A 14,131-nucleotide genomic window follows, 5' to 3' on the forward strand; every position below is an offset into this window, starting at 1 on the left:
CATTTGCATGAGACAGTTATTTACAGAGCTTTAAGCTTGGTAGACACACAGAGCTCACTTCATGGTCACTAGTGTAGCTGGACAGGTAAGCATTGGATTTTATCATTAAAAAGCATTTTACTCAAATACAAATCAATAACAATAATTGCATTGAATAAGCTTGGCTTGTAGTATCTGTATTTCTGTTGCAAGAGCAAGTCAAACCATATAAAAAAAATAAAAAAAACTACTGATCCATTCACTAGTACTAGTGACCTATGACAATGCATACTCACATAGAAAACAAATTCATACAGTGTTACAGATATGTCAGATTTTAAATCACCAACTAGCTGTTCTGCGACAAAGAATTTATGGAATCTAACAAAGATTGTACTGTCTTTGTCTCTGTATAATAAAATTATAAATAAATCTTGAGGAAGAGAGGAAAAGAAGACCAATGGCCCACTGCAACAGTGGCTGGTAATCAGGGATTCTTCTAGTGCCATACTCTAAGATAATTATGTCAGGCTGTTTCCATCAGTCAAAAAAATATTTTTAAAAGTATCAGTTACTTGGATTAGGTTGTATTAGTATAGTGTTATGTTGGCTATACACATAGCAGTCTATTTATAAAAAAATGTCTCAAACATTTGCACAGCTGTCATGAAAAATCAGCATAATTTGTGCAATACATTTTCTTCCTATGATCTCCAGCTCCATCTAATGACTAGGACATGAAGATGATCTTGGGAAGTAAACATATTACACATACCTTGGTGATTACTCCTGACTACGGTTGAGTGAACACGGACTGTATTATTCGGGATCGTACCGGACTTTTGGGTTTTCGGTACCCGGACACGGACCCGAACATTTTACTGTATATTTGGGATACAGTCTGTTGTCCGGTAGTTTTGGCACGATTTTAATGGCGCGCTTTCAACAGCTGCAGGGCAGCCAATCAACAAGCGTTTATCTAGTGTGCCCTTAGAAGCCATCACAGCCATGCCTACTAATGGCATGGCTGTGATTGGCCAGTGCAGCATGTGACCCAGCCTCTACATAAGCTGGAGTCATGTAGCGCCGCACTTCACTCTGCTCTAACTACTGTAGGGGCAGGTTCCTGCTGCTGCTGATTTGAGGGAGAGATTGGAGATTATTGTAGGGACAGGCTGGAGAGATTGCTTTCAGGGAAAGAATAGGACACAGGACAGAAGAATCTTCTTTAATCAGACAGCGATCTACATCGATTTTTATTGTGTGGGGGTGCAGTGCGCAATCTTTTTGCCCTGACCTGAGCCCAGTGAAGAGGAGGGAGAAAAAAAAAACTTTTATCAGTCTGTTAGATGGGCGGTGTGCGGTGTGCAGCGGCCATTTAATGCAAGCTCAGTGCATATGTGTCTGCTTATGCCCCATACACACGTGCAGATTATCTGCAGACTTTTGTCTGCAGACTTACCAAAACCATATAATATGAGGTCAAACCTAAACACTTTCAATTTGTATGCAATCCGGCAGGCCCTTGCACTACATAGAAAAGGTAAGTCTGCAGACAAAAGTCTGCAGATAATCTGCACGTGTGTACGGGGCATTAATCTGGATTTTTTTTAAAAAAAAAATGTTTTTTCCTTCATATTTTACTGTGACATACAGCGTTTAGACACTGCTGTTCTAATCTGCTATTCAAAAATCACCAATTTAAGAGAAAAATAATTATTTTTCAGTTTTTTATTCATACTTTACTGTGATATACAGTGTTTAGACATTGCTGTGTTCTAATCTGCTATTCAAAAATCACCAAATTAATGGAAAAATAATAATTTTTCAGTTTTTTATTCATACTTTACTGTGACATACAGCGTTAAGACACTGCTGTGTTCTAATCTGCTATTAAAAAATCACCAATTTTATGTTTTTTTATGTTATTTTAAGTTTTTTCCCTATCCACATTTGTTTGCAGAGCACTTGCCATGTTCTTAACAAGATTTTGCTGCCATTTGCAGCTCTCTAGCCCTTTCCATGTTTTTTTTAGAGCCATTTTAGTTCTCAAAAGTTCGGGTCACCATTGACTTTAATGGGGTTCGGGATCGGGGTCAAGTTCAGGTTAAGTTCGGGTCACGAACCCGGACTCTTTTTTCTCAAGTTCGGCCGGACCCGCCGAACTCGGACATCTAGGTGTCCGCTCAACTCTACTCCTGACAGCTATGAGAATAAATAAGACAATCGAACACTGAATTTTGCATAAATGGACCCCTTAAAGTATATATTTATCCAAACATTCCTTTTTTGCTAGAGTCGGAAAGGTTTTGTTCATGTCTGTGTCTCTACTGGGTTCATTTATCCTCTTCATATGCTCTGGTGACCATTGTCACTAGGACAGGAAGTGATGGAAAACCAAACATTAAACAGTTATTACCAAAACAAGACTAAATCTGGGTGACAATCTATTGGTTACAACTGTCTAAGAGAGGAATTCCCCTCACTTTGTAGCCATTTCTTCTTTAATTTTTATTGTTCTTTTGGGATAGGAAATTGACAGAAGACTATCTGATGAGACACAGACATAAAAATAAACTGACGGGCATTTTAACTCTTCTCTACTTTGTCAAAAACTGGAAAAACATTTTGGCTAAGCATATTCGCAATAGGATAGTTTAATATCAAGATTGTTTTGATGAAGGTATTTATTTCACTGGTTGGGCAATTTGATTAATGATTATTTTCATTGAAAAAGAATGATCAATCACGGTGAAAAATCCAGTTAATTTGACCAAACCAGCTGCCTATTGTTGTTTTGAGGAAAAGATGTGAAACGTCTGAACCTGTGATTGCTAGATTGTTTATACTGTATGTCAGCATTAGGGCTAAAATCCTGCTTTAGCCACAAATTTAATAGATGTTCCTTTATAAATGAATTTACTGGGCACAGTCTTTTAAATCTAGAATGTGGACTCTACTGACAGAAAATAGTGTTTCTAATGCAAAAGGAACCCCACAGACAGGTCAACCATAGCAAGCCTAATATAAACCTGTACTCTATTTTAATTTTTTAAAACATATTCACAAGTGCTAATACAAGGAACTTGATGTTATTACATCAATTGTGTACCTGTATCATAGACCCCCTTGGTATCAGTCCCTAACTGAAATGCAAAAACCCACAAAGGGGAAGAAAATGGAGAGAAAATTGACTTTTTGATACCCCCTGAATATAGTGTGTATGAGAATAAAATCAGATATTTGTTGAAATAGCATTAAAAGTAAACCAATAGAGCCTAGGGAAGCATTTTACAAGATATCCCAAATCCATAAAAAGTGAAACATACAACCATCCAGCTAGTGGCTATGCCAATAGTGGATTACAGTCATATAAACAGCATCCGTCCCAGATTATATGTGCAAATATGCCACAAGGGCCAGGAAGAGAGAGAAAAAAGAGTCATGTAACTGTTGTACAAAAAAGTTTTAAAAAGATATGAAAACTTCACTAGCATAATATATTAAAACATCCCCAAAAGTGGGACTAGATGACAACAGTTAAACCCATAGGTTACACGGGTTTAACTTTTGTCATCTAGTCCCACTTTTGGGGATGTTTTAATATATAATGCTAATAAATATTCATATATTTTTAAAACATTTTTGTATATACTCACTCATCCATGTCTTTATTGACCTTGCTTTGTGTACTGGTGCGAAGTCATGTTGGAACAGGAAGGGCTATACCCAAACTGTTCCCACAAAGTTGGGACCATGAAATTGTCCAGAATGTCAATGGGCTCTGTACCCATGCAATTAGGATCATTGTGCTGCACTTTACTGTCTACTGCCATCTAGTGATGAAGTGATTTGTTTTTATGGATTTGTGATATCTTGTAAAATGTTCCCCTAAGCTCTATTGAGCTACTTTTAACGCTATTTAAAAAAATATCTGATTTTATTCTCACAAACATGTTCTATATTCTGTGGGTATCAAAATGTCCCTTTTCTCCCCATTTTCTTTCCCTTTGTGGGTTTTAGTAAGGAACTTGATGCAATTTCAATAACTTTAAAAGCCTTTCTGTTACCTTCTTTAGCTAAGTTTCAGTTTGCTTTTTAGGCCTGAGTTTTGCTGAATTCCTGGCTTCACTGCTTACCCACCCTTTTGTCCAAAAGCCCTGCCTTAGTGCCCTTTAAGGGCACTCATCGGAGAGAGAAAAAATGTCAGTGGATGGACCTTAGCACTGAATTTAGGGAAAATCAGGCAGTGGTAACAAAGTAAAAATAGATCACAGGAGACCACAAACAAGAATATTCCAGGCTTTTGAAGGTGACTGCTCTGGTGTATTATTTTTTTTGTTTTATATAGAGTACAAGCTTGCTTTAATACTCAAGGGTTCTTCCTTAACAACAGATTAAGCTTTTGTCAATTTGTTAGCAAACACAGGGTAGTCCCCTCCATATTCTCAGTTAAACTCTTGTTCATGTTCTACTGTTCTTTTTTTTTCACATTTGGAAACATGTATACATTCCTATCCCATTCAGCAGTGCAAAGGGAATGGACCACATGCAAAGCAGAGTTGTCCACCGCAACCAGTCACATTTCTATTCATGGCAGATAAATTAATGGAAGATGAAATCTGACTAGTTACTATAGGACACTGTACCTTGAACCTAAGTACTGCTTTTTATTTTTTTTAAATAAGCCCTTAAGTCTGTCTAAGATATTACTACATTTTGAAGCAAAGGTAGTAGTATGTTCCTGGACAGGATTTTAAAAAGTTGCGAGATGCAAGGGTCTAGAACAAAGAGCCATGTTTTAATTGTTTCTTTTCTTGTTTTAGACAGCAATTATTAAAATGTACAGTAGTTTTTGTCTGAGTAGAATATATGCCCAAAAGCACAACTAGGATACAAACAAATTAAAAAATAGCCGCGTGAGCTTTTTTAGGGTTTTTGTGCAAGTCTAGAACATCTTTCAATAGATGCATTAAAAGGGAGTTATAAAAAGGCTCCCGGAGACATTAGTGTTGATTTAATATAGGCTGTTCAGGTTGCAATAGCATTTTCACTTTGTAATGGAATTCCCCCTTAGTTTGAATGGGGTAAAAATTACTTTACTTTGCAAAGGATACCCAATTGCGTTAATGGAAGAAATAAAGTGGATGGACTGGATGATGGAAATGAGAAGCACTTTACCTAATTTACTAAGGTAAGGGAAAATCCCCTTGAAAGGTGAAGTTAGCAGCCTATTTACATTAGTAAATCAATGCCATGTCTGATCCTACATAGAAGAGTCATCATAGAGGGAAACTTCATAATAATTTGCTCTAAAAGCAAATCTTTCAAATAGGGAAAAAAGCAATAGTATTCTTAACTTACAGCAGCCATCACATACAGTATCTCACAAAAAGTGAGTACACCCCTCACACTTTTGTAAATATTATATTATATCTTTTCATGTGACAACACTGACGAAATTACACTTTGCTACAATGTAAAGTAGTAAGTGCATAGCTTGTATAACAGTGTAAATTTGCTGTCCCCTCAAAATAACTCAACACACAGCCATTAATGTCTAAATCGTTGGCAACAAAAGCAAGTACACCCCTAAGTGAAAATATCTAATTTGGGCCCCATTAGCCATTTCACATCCCCAGTGTCATGTGACTCATTAGTGTCACATGGTCTCAGGTGTGAATGGGGAGCAGATGTGTTAAATTTGGTGTCATCGCTCTCACTCTCTCATACTGGTCACTGGAAGTTAAACATGGCACCTCATGGCAAAGAACTCTCTGAGAATCTGAAAAAAAGAATTGTTGCTCTAAATAAATATGGCCTAGGCTAAAAGAAGATTGCAAAGACCCTAAAACTGAAGTGCAGCACGGTGGCCAAGACCATACAGCGGTTTAACAGGAAAGGCTCCAAACAGAACAGGCCTCGCCATGGTCAACCAAATAAGTTGAGTATGTGTGTGTCATATTCATAGGTTGTCTTTGGGAAATAGATGTATGAGTGCTGCCAGCATTTCCGCAGAGGTTGAAGAGGTGGGGGGGTCAGCCTGTCAGTGCTCAGACCAAACGTCGCACACTACATCAAATTGGTCTGCATGGCTGTCGTCCCAGAGGGAAGCCTTTTCTAAAGGTGATGCTAAAGAAAGCCTGCAAACAGTTTGCTGAAGGCAAGTAGGCTAAGGACATGGATTACTGGAACTATGTCCTGTTGTCTGATGAGACGTAGATAAACTTATTTGGCTCAGATGGTGTCAAGCGTGTGTGGTGGCAACCAGGTGAGGAGTACAAAGACAAGTGTGCCTTGCCTACAGTCAAGCATGGTGGTGGGAGTGTCATGGTCTGGGGCTGCATGAGTGCTGCCAACACTGGGGAGCTAAAGTTTATTGAGGGAACCATGAATGCACACATGTACTGTGACATATTTAAGCAGAGCATGATTCCCTCCCTTCAGAGACTGGGCCGCAGGGCAGTATTTCAACATGATAACGACCCCAAACACACCTCCAAGATGACCACTGCCTTACTAAAGAAGCTGAGGGTAAAGGTGATAAACTGGCCAAGCATGTCTCCAGACCTAAACCCTATTATGCATCTGTGGGGCATCATCGAAGGAAGTTAGAGGAGCTCAAGGTTTCTAACATCCGCCAGCTCCGTGATGTTGTCATGCAGGAGTGGAAGAGGACTCCAGTGGTAACCTGTGAAGCTCTGATGAACTTCATGCTCAAGAGGGTTAAGGCAGTGCTGGAAAATAAGGGTGACAACACAAAATATTGACACTTTGGGCCCAATTTGGACATTTTAACTTAGGGGTGTACTCACTTTTGTTGTCAGCGGTTTAGACATTGATGTCTGTGTGTTGAGTTATGTTGAGGGGACAGCAAATTTAAACTATTATACAAGCTGTACATTCACTACTTTACTACTTTCTTTAGCGTTGTTACATGAAATGATATAATAAAATATTTAGAAAAATGTGAGGGATGTACTCACTTTTGTGAGATACTGTATATAGAAAAATCTAGTATGCACATTATAGGAGCCAATGCTGATTCTCGTGCTTGTATTAAATGAAGCCCAATTTATCTATTTTGATCAAACCACAAAAATGGATTTAAAAGAAAGGATAGGTATAAGACATGTGTGATCAAATATAAAATAAACTGTTAAAAGTATCTAAAATGACACAGAAATGTATGGTACCAAATATGTGTTCTCATCTAGAAAGCAGTCTAAATTAATATTGCAGATTAGATCTAAAGCTCTATCAGCAGTAGGCATATTATGTTACTTTTTATTTGTCAGTCATACTAAACATGTGAGCTCCCCATGGTGCTGATATTACCATCTGTAACATTTTTATATAGATGAAATTTCCTTATTATCCTACTAAACAGTTTAGCTCATCCAACAATTATATTTCAGCTTTGGGTGAATGATGGCAGGTTGAATCACTCACTGGCATCTTAGTCGCATAGGACTACGGTGAGATGTACCATCAGGAATATAAAATATCCCAATAAAATACACAGTATTAAATTAGACCTTTGTTTAAAGAAGGCACCGTTATACTTTCACTGTATTCTCTGTTATCTCTTGGGGAAAACACAACTATGTGTTCTATTATCCCTGCTGTAGCCATCATAAGATGCCATACTTCTGCTACTTAGTTCTTTAGTACTTAATTTTACATCATAGAGAAAGCAGGCAATTGTGCTTAGCTTCATACTGACTTCAGAGTGGGTACTTTTTCAAATATTTTAAGGAAATAAGAAACTGATTCAACGTGCCAAGATAACTCATAACTCATAACCTAAATATCACCCATGAGTGGAAATAGCAGCTTTTTTTGACAGCTTTTTGCAACAGCCTAGAATTTCTTACTGGAATACAGTAGCCATGTGTTGTAGCAATGTTTTTCCTCTTTACTGTACTATATACTGGTTTGGGCAGCCTGTGGCTCCCCCGCATCCATGCAAGTACATGTTTCTATTTGCTGGGGCAAATGTACTTTATTAATTTTAGAACTTTTTAACCGCCACTAGAAAAGTTTTAATCATGTGAAAATTCTCCTCAAAATTGTGCATTTTATTGGGTGGAATAAAATCTGTTCAATCTGTATGCAACACAAACCAGAGCCACTGTATGAATGGAGGGATTCCTACCTCTCTTGTGACTCGAAACACGAGCAGGTGGCACTGTAGAGTGGGCTACTTTGGGAAAAACTGGACAGACAAGGAAGGAAAAAAAAAATCAAATTAGAAAAGAAAAACGAAATGAAAATGTAAGCAAAACAGAAAATAAGTAACAATAGATGTACAAAGATTGATGCACAATTAAGAGTATATTAAAATAAAATATTATGATTATGCACTAAACCCTACAGGGGGAGTAGACAGAGCAAATAATAAACTGGTGAACCATTAGCATAAGCAAATCAATATATTTACGTAGTAGATAAAGTAAGAGGATTGAAAAAAACAAAAACAAAATAGTATTATAAGTTCTTGCAAAAATACCCTTTTAAAATACTTATGGTCATTGACTTTATTGATCTCTAAAAACATCAACAAATTACATACACTAAAGCAATCAAATCAAATTGTGGTGATAACTAGAGTTTATTTTCATTATAATTAGTCAAATATGCATGATTAGGCAATGTCATAGGTGTGCACAGTAAATTAAAGCTAATTGTAGCTTTAAATTTGATAAATAGTTTTTTTTATTTAATTTTTTTTAACTTTGTTTATAGATCACAAGGGTTGCCAGTAAAGAAGACAGTGCAATCGAAAAATCACATGTTTAACTAAAGCTTTGGAAGTCCAGGGGCAGAGTCTCCAACATGACTCCCACTAGGTTCAGACACTGTGGAGGTTATTTACTAAAACTGGAGAGTGTAAAATCTGGTGCAATTCTGCATAAAATCCATTGAGCTTCGAGGATTTTATTGGCAAAGCTTAACTGAGCAAGCTGAAGTTAGAAGCTGATTGGCTACAATATACAGGTTCCCCAGTATCTGAGTGCCCAAGTTTTATCTTGGGCACTCAGATACTTAAATCTACCCCTGTTCTCTGCTCTTCTGCTCTCCATTCACCCTAGGTTAGTCATCACATTCTTTGCTTCATGATCAGGAGCAGAATGTTTTGTACTTACCTGATTGGGTCATGATGGAAGTTGAGTAATAGCTATTGAATGATAATAATATACACATTATCTGTACTTTGGTGTATCCTAAAATTTTTGTTTTTCATTAAACAATGTTTAATTATACAGGCCCTCTCCATTGCTGGAAATCTCCATATTGCAAATAATTTAACTTTCTGGAGGTCTCATCCTTGGCTAAAGGGATGCAGACATTGCAACTTCTCTTTTAATAACACTGAGATTTTTCTAGGTAATTGTCATGAAACTCGACGTTTCCATTTATAAAAGAAGTTTGTGAAATTACATAGTGACACAAACAGCATTTTTGGCAGAAAAAGAACATATTTTAATGCAAGTAGGTCACCTAATGGAGATTAGGGAAATCAGGGAAAACAGAGAGTCATTTTAACTGATATGCTGAAAAACCCTTTAGAGGGTTGAATAGCTGAAACTCAGATTACAAATACAACTATTAAGTCAGGAATGCCCCACCCTTTTTTCCTAGTTCTGTATGATTAAGTTTTAGTAAGGCAAAACTTTTTTTTTTTTGGATAGAGCAAGGAAGGCTTGTAGCCCCCGTAAGTCCCCCTGTAAGTTTTTTTTTTTTTGCTATCTGTGTCCCATTGGGGAGATTCCCTTCCCTTCCTATCCCATAACCAAAACAGGAAGTAAAAGGAAATCCCTTCAAATTGAGGGAAATGCAGGGTGTCACCAGGGTCACTAGAACTAGCATCCCCATTGGAAAATCCCCCCTCTATTCCGGGTCTGATGTCAACCCAAAATGTGGGATTTTCTTTTTACTTTCAATTTCAATGATAACGGTAAACAGGACAAAAAGGGAGGTTGAATCTTCCTAACAGAGCCACAGAGAGCAATAAAACTTGACAGGTGTCCTAATACCTCTCCACTCTATCAAAAATGAAAAAAATTGCCTTTAGTGACACTTTAAAACTAACAGCTATCACATCAGTTTAAGAACATACGCAAACGATAATAAAAATGACATCCAAACCAGATTTGATGGATGGATAAAGTGTGACAAAAGAACGAAATTATTTTCTTTTAAAAAAAATCTGCTCCAGGTCCCCCTCAATACTGGCTACATGTGATTGTCTACTCATTTTTTGGTCATATGTCATCTCATTCCTTTAGCAGAGATCATGTGGCCACAAGACATTTGTGAAAAGTAATGAAGAGAGAGAGAAGCAGCAATTTCTGGGAAAGGTTTTTAGGAACTTCTATTGCTCTTTTTTTATCCATCTCCGCAAGCCTGTTATCATTTTTTTAATTTCACATTGAAGTATTGGTCCACTTTAAGCCATTAAAATGCTATATATACAAACTATCTTATTACACAATAATGACAGCAGACTACAATATTTCACAAGCTCGTTGGTTTACCATTATTGTTATCTTGCATTTTATCTTATAGATTCACATTTTACATGCACAAAAGCCGAACGCAGGAAAATATGATATACTGAAGTATTTCCTCTAAAGCTAAATGATATTTGAGAAGGCATGGGTATTATTAACATCAGCACTTTTGACCTAATAGCTACAAGTATAATGAAATTAAATATTTCATTGAAAATTTAAAATCATGACCAGATAATGACTTGTAAATACAAGCCCTCTCGTGTTAGGGATCCATAAAATTAATTTGTAAGGCGATATACTTTATATAACCTATAGTAGAAAGTAGAAGGATGATGTCATAAAACTAATGATCTGTGTCACGCAGAAGGAGCTCTATTAACACACGGATAATGAGTGACAGCTCCGCCAGGGATAATAAAGGAGAGTGAAATCGTTTTTCCCTATTCCCTCATTCTGCTGCTTTACCTATTTCTCCCACCACCTTGTATGTGAGTGTTTGAATTATTGCTTGTGTAGACTCTAAAGTCCTCTGCTCTCATTCTGCGCACAGCCCTTGCTAATCCATGCAATTAAGGCCAGTGATTCAGCCGCGTTTTGTTCTGTTACGGCTATAGTGCAGAGACCCAGACACAATAATTTGGAGCAGATGAACAAGATAATTGCATTTATTTGCTATCTATGAATCTAGGTCAGGACCTGACCTAGCAGCTTCCACAGGCTAGAGTTTTCGTTCTTGAGTTATAAATCTTAAGAGAGTTTTTCAACTGTATTTTCTCAGATTACTAATCTCTCCTCCTCATATTTACTAGTGCCCCATTAAGGTATGATAAAGGAGGATAAGTTTGTTTCTAAATATTTTCTTAATAAACAAAATCAGAATTATTCTAACCCAGTGCTTATTTTATAATATCTGAGTGAAAGAAGTAAAATCCAAAACGCCATCATCCTAACTCTTATACATCCAGCTCAAACATAACGCTACTAATACAATGCAAAATGTTAAACAGGATCCCATAACAGTGCCTCATAATTAAAAAACAAAATATGTATGAATTCCACATTCTAAGCTTATGGAAACCAAAGTTGCTTGTGATATTTTAATTTGGTTCAGTTAATTAGAAAGATAAAAATATTCTTCAATTAGGGTGAGGGCAAGGCCCTAACAGCTGTTACTGTTGGTACTAATTCAATTGCAGTAGCATTATATATGACAACATAAAGGGTTTAGCATGTGAATATATCTTTTTTTTTTTTTTTTCATTTTGAGAAGTTGCTCTGTAGAACTTCTTTGTTATAAAAAAAAAAAAGCTGAAAGCTGAAATTATATATTGTCAATTTCATATTTTGAAGCGGAAGTAAACCCATCAATTTAAGAGTTTCAAAAAACAGTTAACATTCCCGGAATGCCCGGAAATGCTAGCTGTCACATTGGTTGTGTTTTTAACCAAACTGTCAAACCATCCAATGGCTGGTGTCATAATGGATCACATGTGCAGCATCATGGCAGTTGCAGATTAAACAGAGGCCAAGATGGCAGCTTCCTTGGCTGAAAACGATAGGAGAGTTTACTTCCAATTTAAAGGGAAAGGGTATCAAATCATAAACACCTTAAGATAAAACATAAAAGAAAACATGCACACCATAACAACATGCAATGGCCCACATTACCGAATGTCCTGCTAATGCATTTGATAACATGGTAATAGTAAATAGGATTAATCTAACTTTACTAGGAATGTAAAGTGTTGCTAAAATAGTCAATAAAAAGTATCCCCTGCAAAGAAGATAGTTACATTTATGGTCAAAAAGTAAAATTGGATAATGATTTCCACATTGCATTTCAATTATTTCTAGCCTACTCCTTTTATTCTGAAAGAACTTGGAGACTTACTTTGTGACAATCCCAACACATTTGCTTTCTTGAATTCTTTGACACATAGTCAATGTGCCCTGTAAGTATGCACTGCTGTGTCACACATTTCACAGAGTCCGCCTTCTGAACTACAAAGGTGCTTGAAGAAGGGGTTCAGGAGATAGAGTGATTACAGGAATCACTGCTTGCAGGCAGCAATGCACCATGGGATATGTAGTCCTTAGAGATTGAAAGTAAACAGCAGAGAAAAAGGTTGCAAAGCATGCAGGGAATCCAGGAAGTTTTGGAAAGATATGGCCAGCAGACAGGCAAAACTCACAACATGAAAAGAACATTTTCAAGTAAGCTTATATTGCTTTGTCAAAAATAACTATTGTTTGCATTGCTATTACAATGCTCATAAAAAAAAATGTATACTGTGACCATAGTTTCCTTTAATGACTCTCTGTATCCTGCTACACTTAGTTGTTCTTCTTGCTGGCCTCTACATCACTTAGGCTCCATGTACACGGGACGTTGTTAAAAGCCCCTTTGAATGCTTGAATTTTTAGGACATTTGAAACGTCCGTTCGGTCGCGTTTGTACCCGCGTTTAGCGGACGTTTAACGGCGTTTGCGGGCGTTTGTGTTTAGAACCGTTCCTAGAGGTAAAAAAAAATTATTCCCCTTTAAAAGGGAAAAACGCGAACGCTAAACGCGGGTCATCGCGTTCAGACGCGTTCGGATGCGTTCAGACGCGTTCGGGCGCGTTTGTGCGTTTGAAACGCCGGGAAACACACGTTCGAACGCAAATAATTGCGTTCTAAAAAAAGTCCCTGAATGCAACTGCCTGCAAATGACTGTAAACGACCTGGTGTACATGGACAGATAAGATAAAATGTAGATGGGTTCAGGGGCTTCTGAAAAAAACACCCAACTGCTCCTAAACGGCCATTTCCAGCGTCCCGTGTACATGGACCCTAAGACTCAGTTCACACTGATGTGACATAGGATCCGTCTTGTGAGACCCCAAGTTGGATGACATGTGAAATTCAATGTTTTTCTATGAGAGCTATCCTAACTGATAGTACACAAGTCTGCCTGATGTTCAAAAACTTTCCTGCACTACTTTGGTCCGACTTTGATATAACTTCAGTGTCACATAGTGTAAAAAGTCATGTCAAAGTGGTATCAAAGTTGGACTCCAAAGTTGCACGGAAAGTCACACAACTTTGGAGTCGGGCTAGTGTGAACCAAGCCCTAAAGACATAGTAGTGTTGTAGTGACTGGTAGATCATATCTTTGAGTTTAGCCACGGACCAGGAAATTTACACAATTGGAAGTGTCAGATTCTGAGAGAGGCAGTGCTGGTGGTGGAAGTAGTAAGTCTAATTACTTTTGTAGGAGGTACTTTTTTGTCACATTTTTATTTTGTAACAGTGTGAATATTTTGCACATATAAAGGACCTTTAGTCTTAAAGTAAAAGTATCACAGAAAGGCAATGGTTATGGAAAACACATCATGGTCATCTTGTTTTCATTTGTTTAGGTTGTGGGCTACTTTATAAGGATGATGTTAAGCCCTACTTCATGAACTTACTAACCCTTCCTAAATCATACCAGCTAAAAGCCACCCATATTGTTATTTCTTCTATTTTGAAAATGACCACTGTATGGTGATACTTACTGCACTGCCTTCAGAGGTTTGTTTTTAATGACTGTATAAGATTTTAAAAAGCTCCCCAAAAATGTTTGCCACCCTAAACCAGTAACGATCCTTA

The 14,131-nt window shown here is 37.2% G+C and overlaps 1 protein-coding gene across 7 annotated transcripts in view; it reads right to left on the bottom strand.

The window, feature by feature from the left end:
- Nucleotides 1-14,131, bottom strand: part of NTNG1 (netrin G1) — a 418,996-nt gene that overhangs the window by 78,207 nt on the left and 326,658 nt on the right. For 4 of the 7 annotated variants that reach the window (XM_082265800.1, XM_082265801.1, XM_082265802.1 and 1 more), the window contains one exon: nucleotides 8,138-8,197. The exons of the other annotated variants lie outside the window; for them this stretch is intronic. In XM_082265800.1, the coding sequence (XP_082121926.1) occupies nucleotides 8,138-8,197 (60 nt within the window). The remainder of the gene's footprint in view (nucleotides 1-8,137; nucleotides 8,198-14,131) is intronic. 7 annotated transcript variants of the gene reach the window in all.

Source organism: Pelophylax lessonae (assembly GCF_965119305.1).
Source record: "Pelophylax lessonae genome assembly, chromosome: 8".
Taxonomy (NCBI): Eukaryota; Metazoa; Chordata; class Amphibia; order Anura; family Ranidae; genus Pelophylax; species Pelophylax lessonae.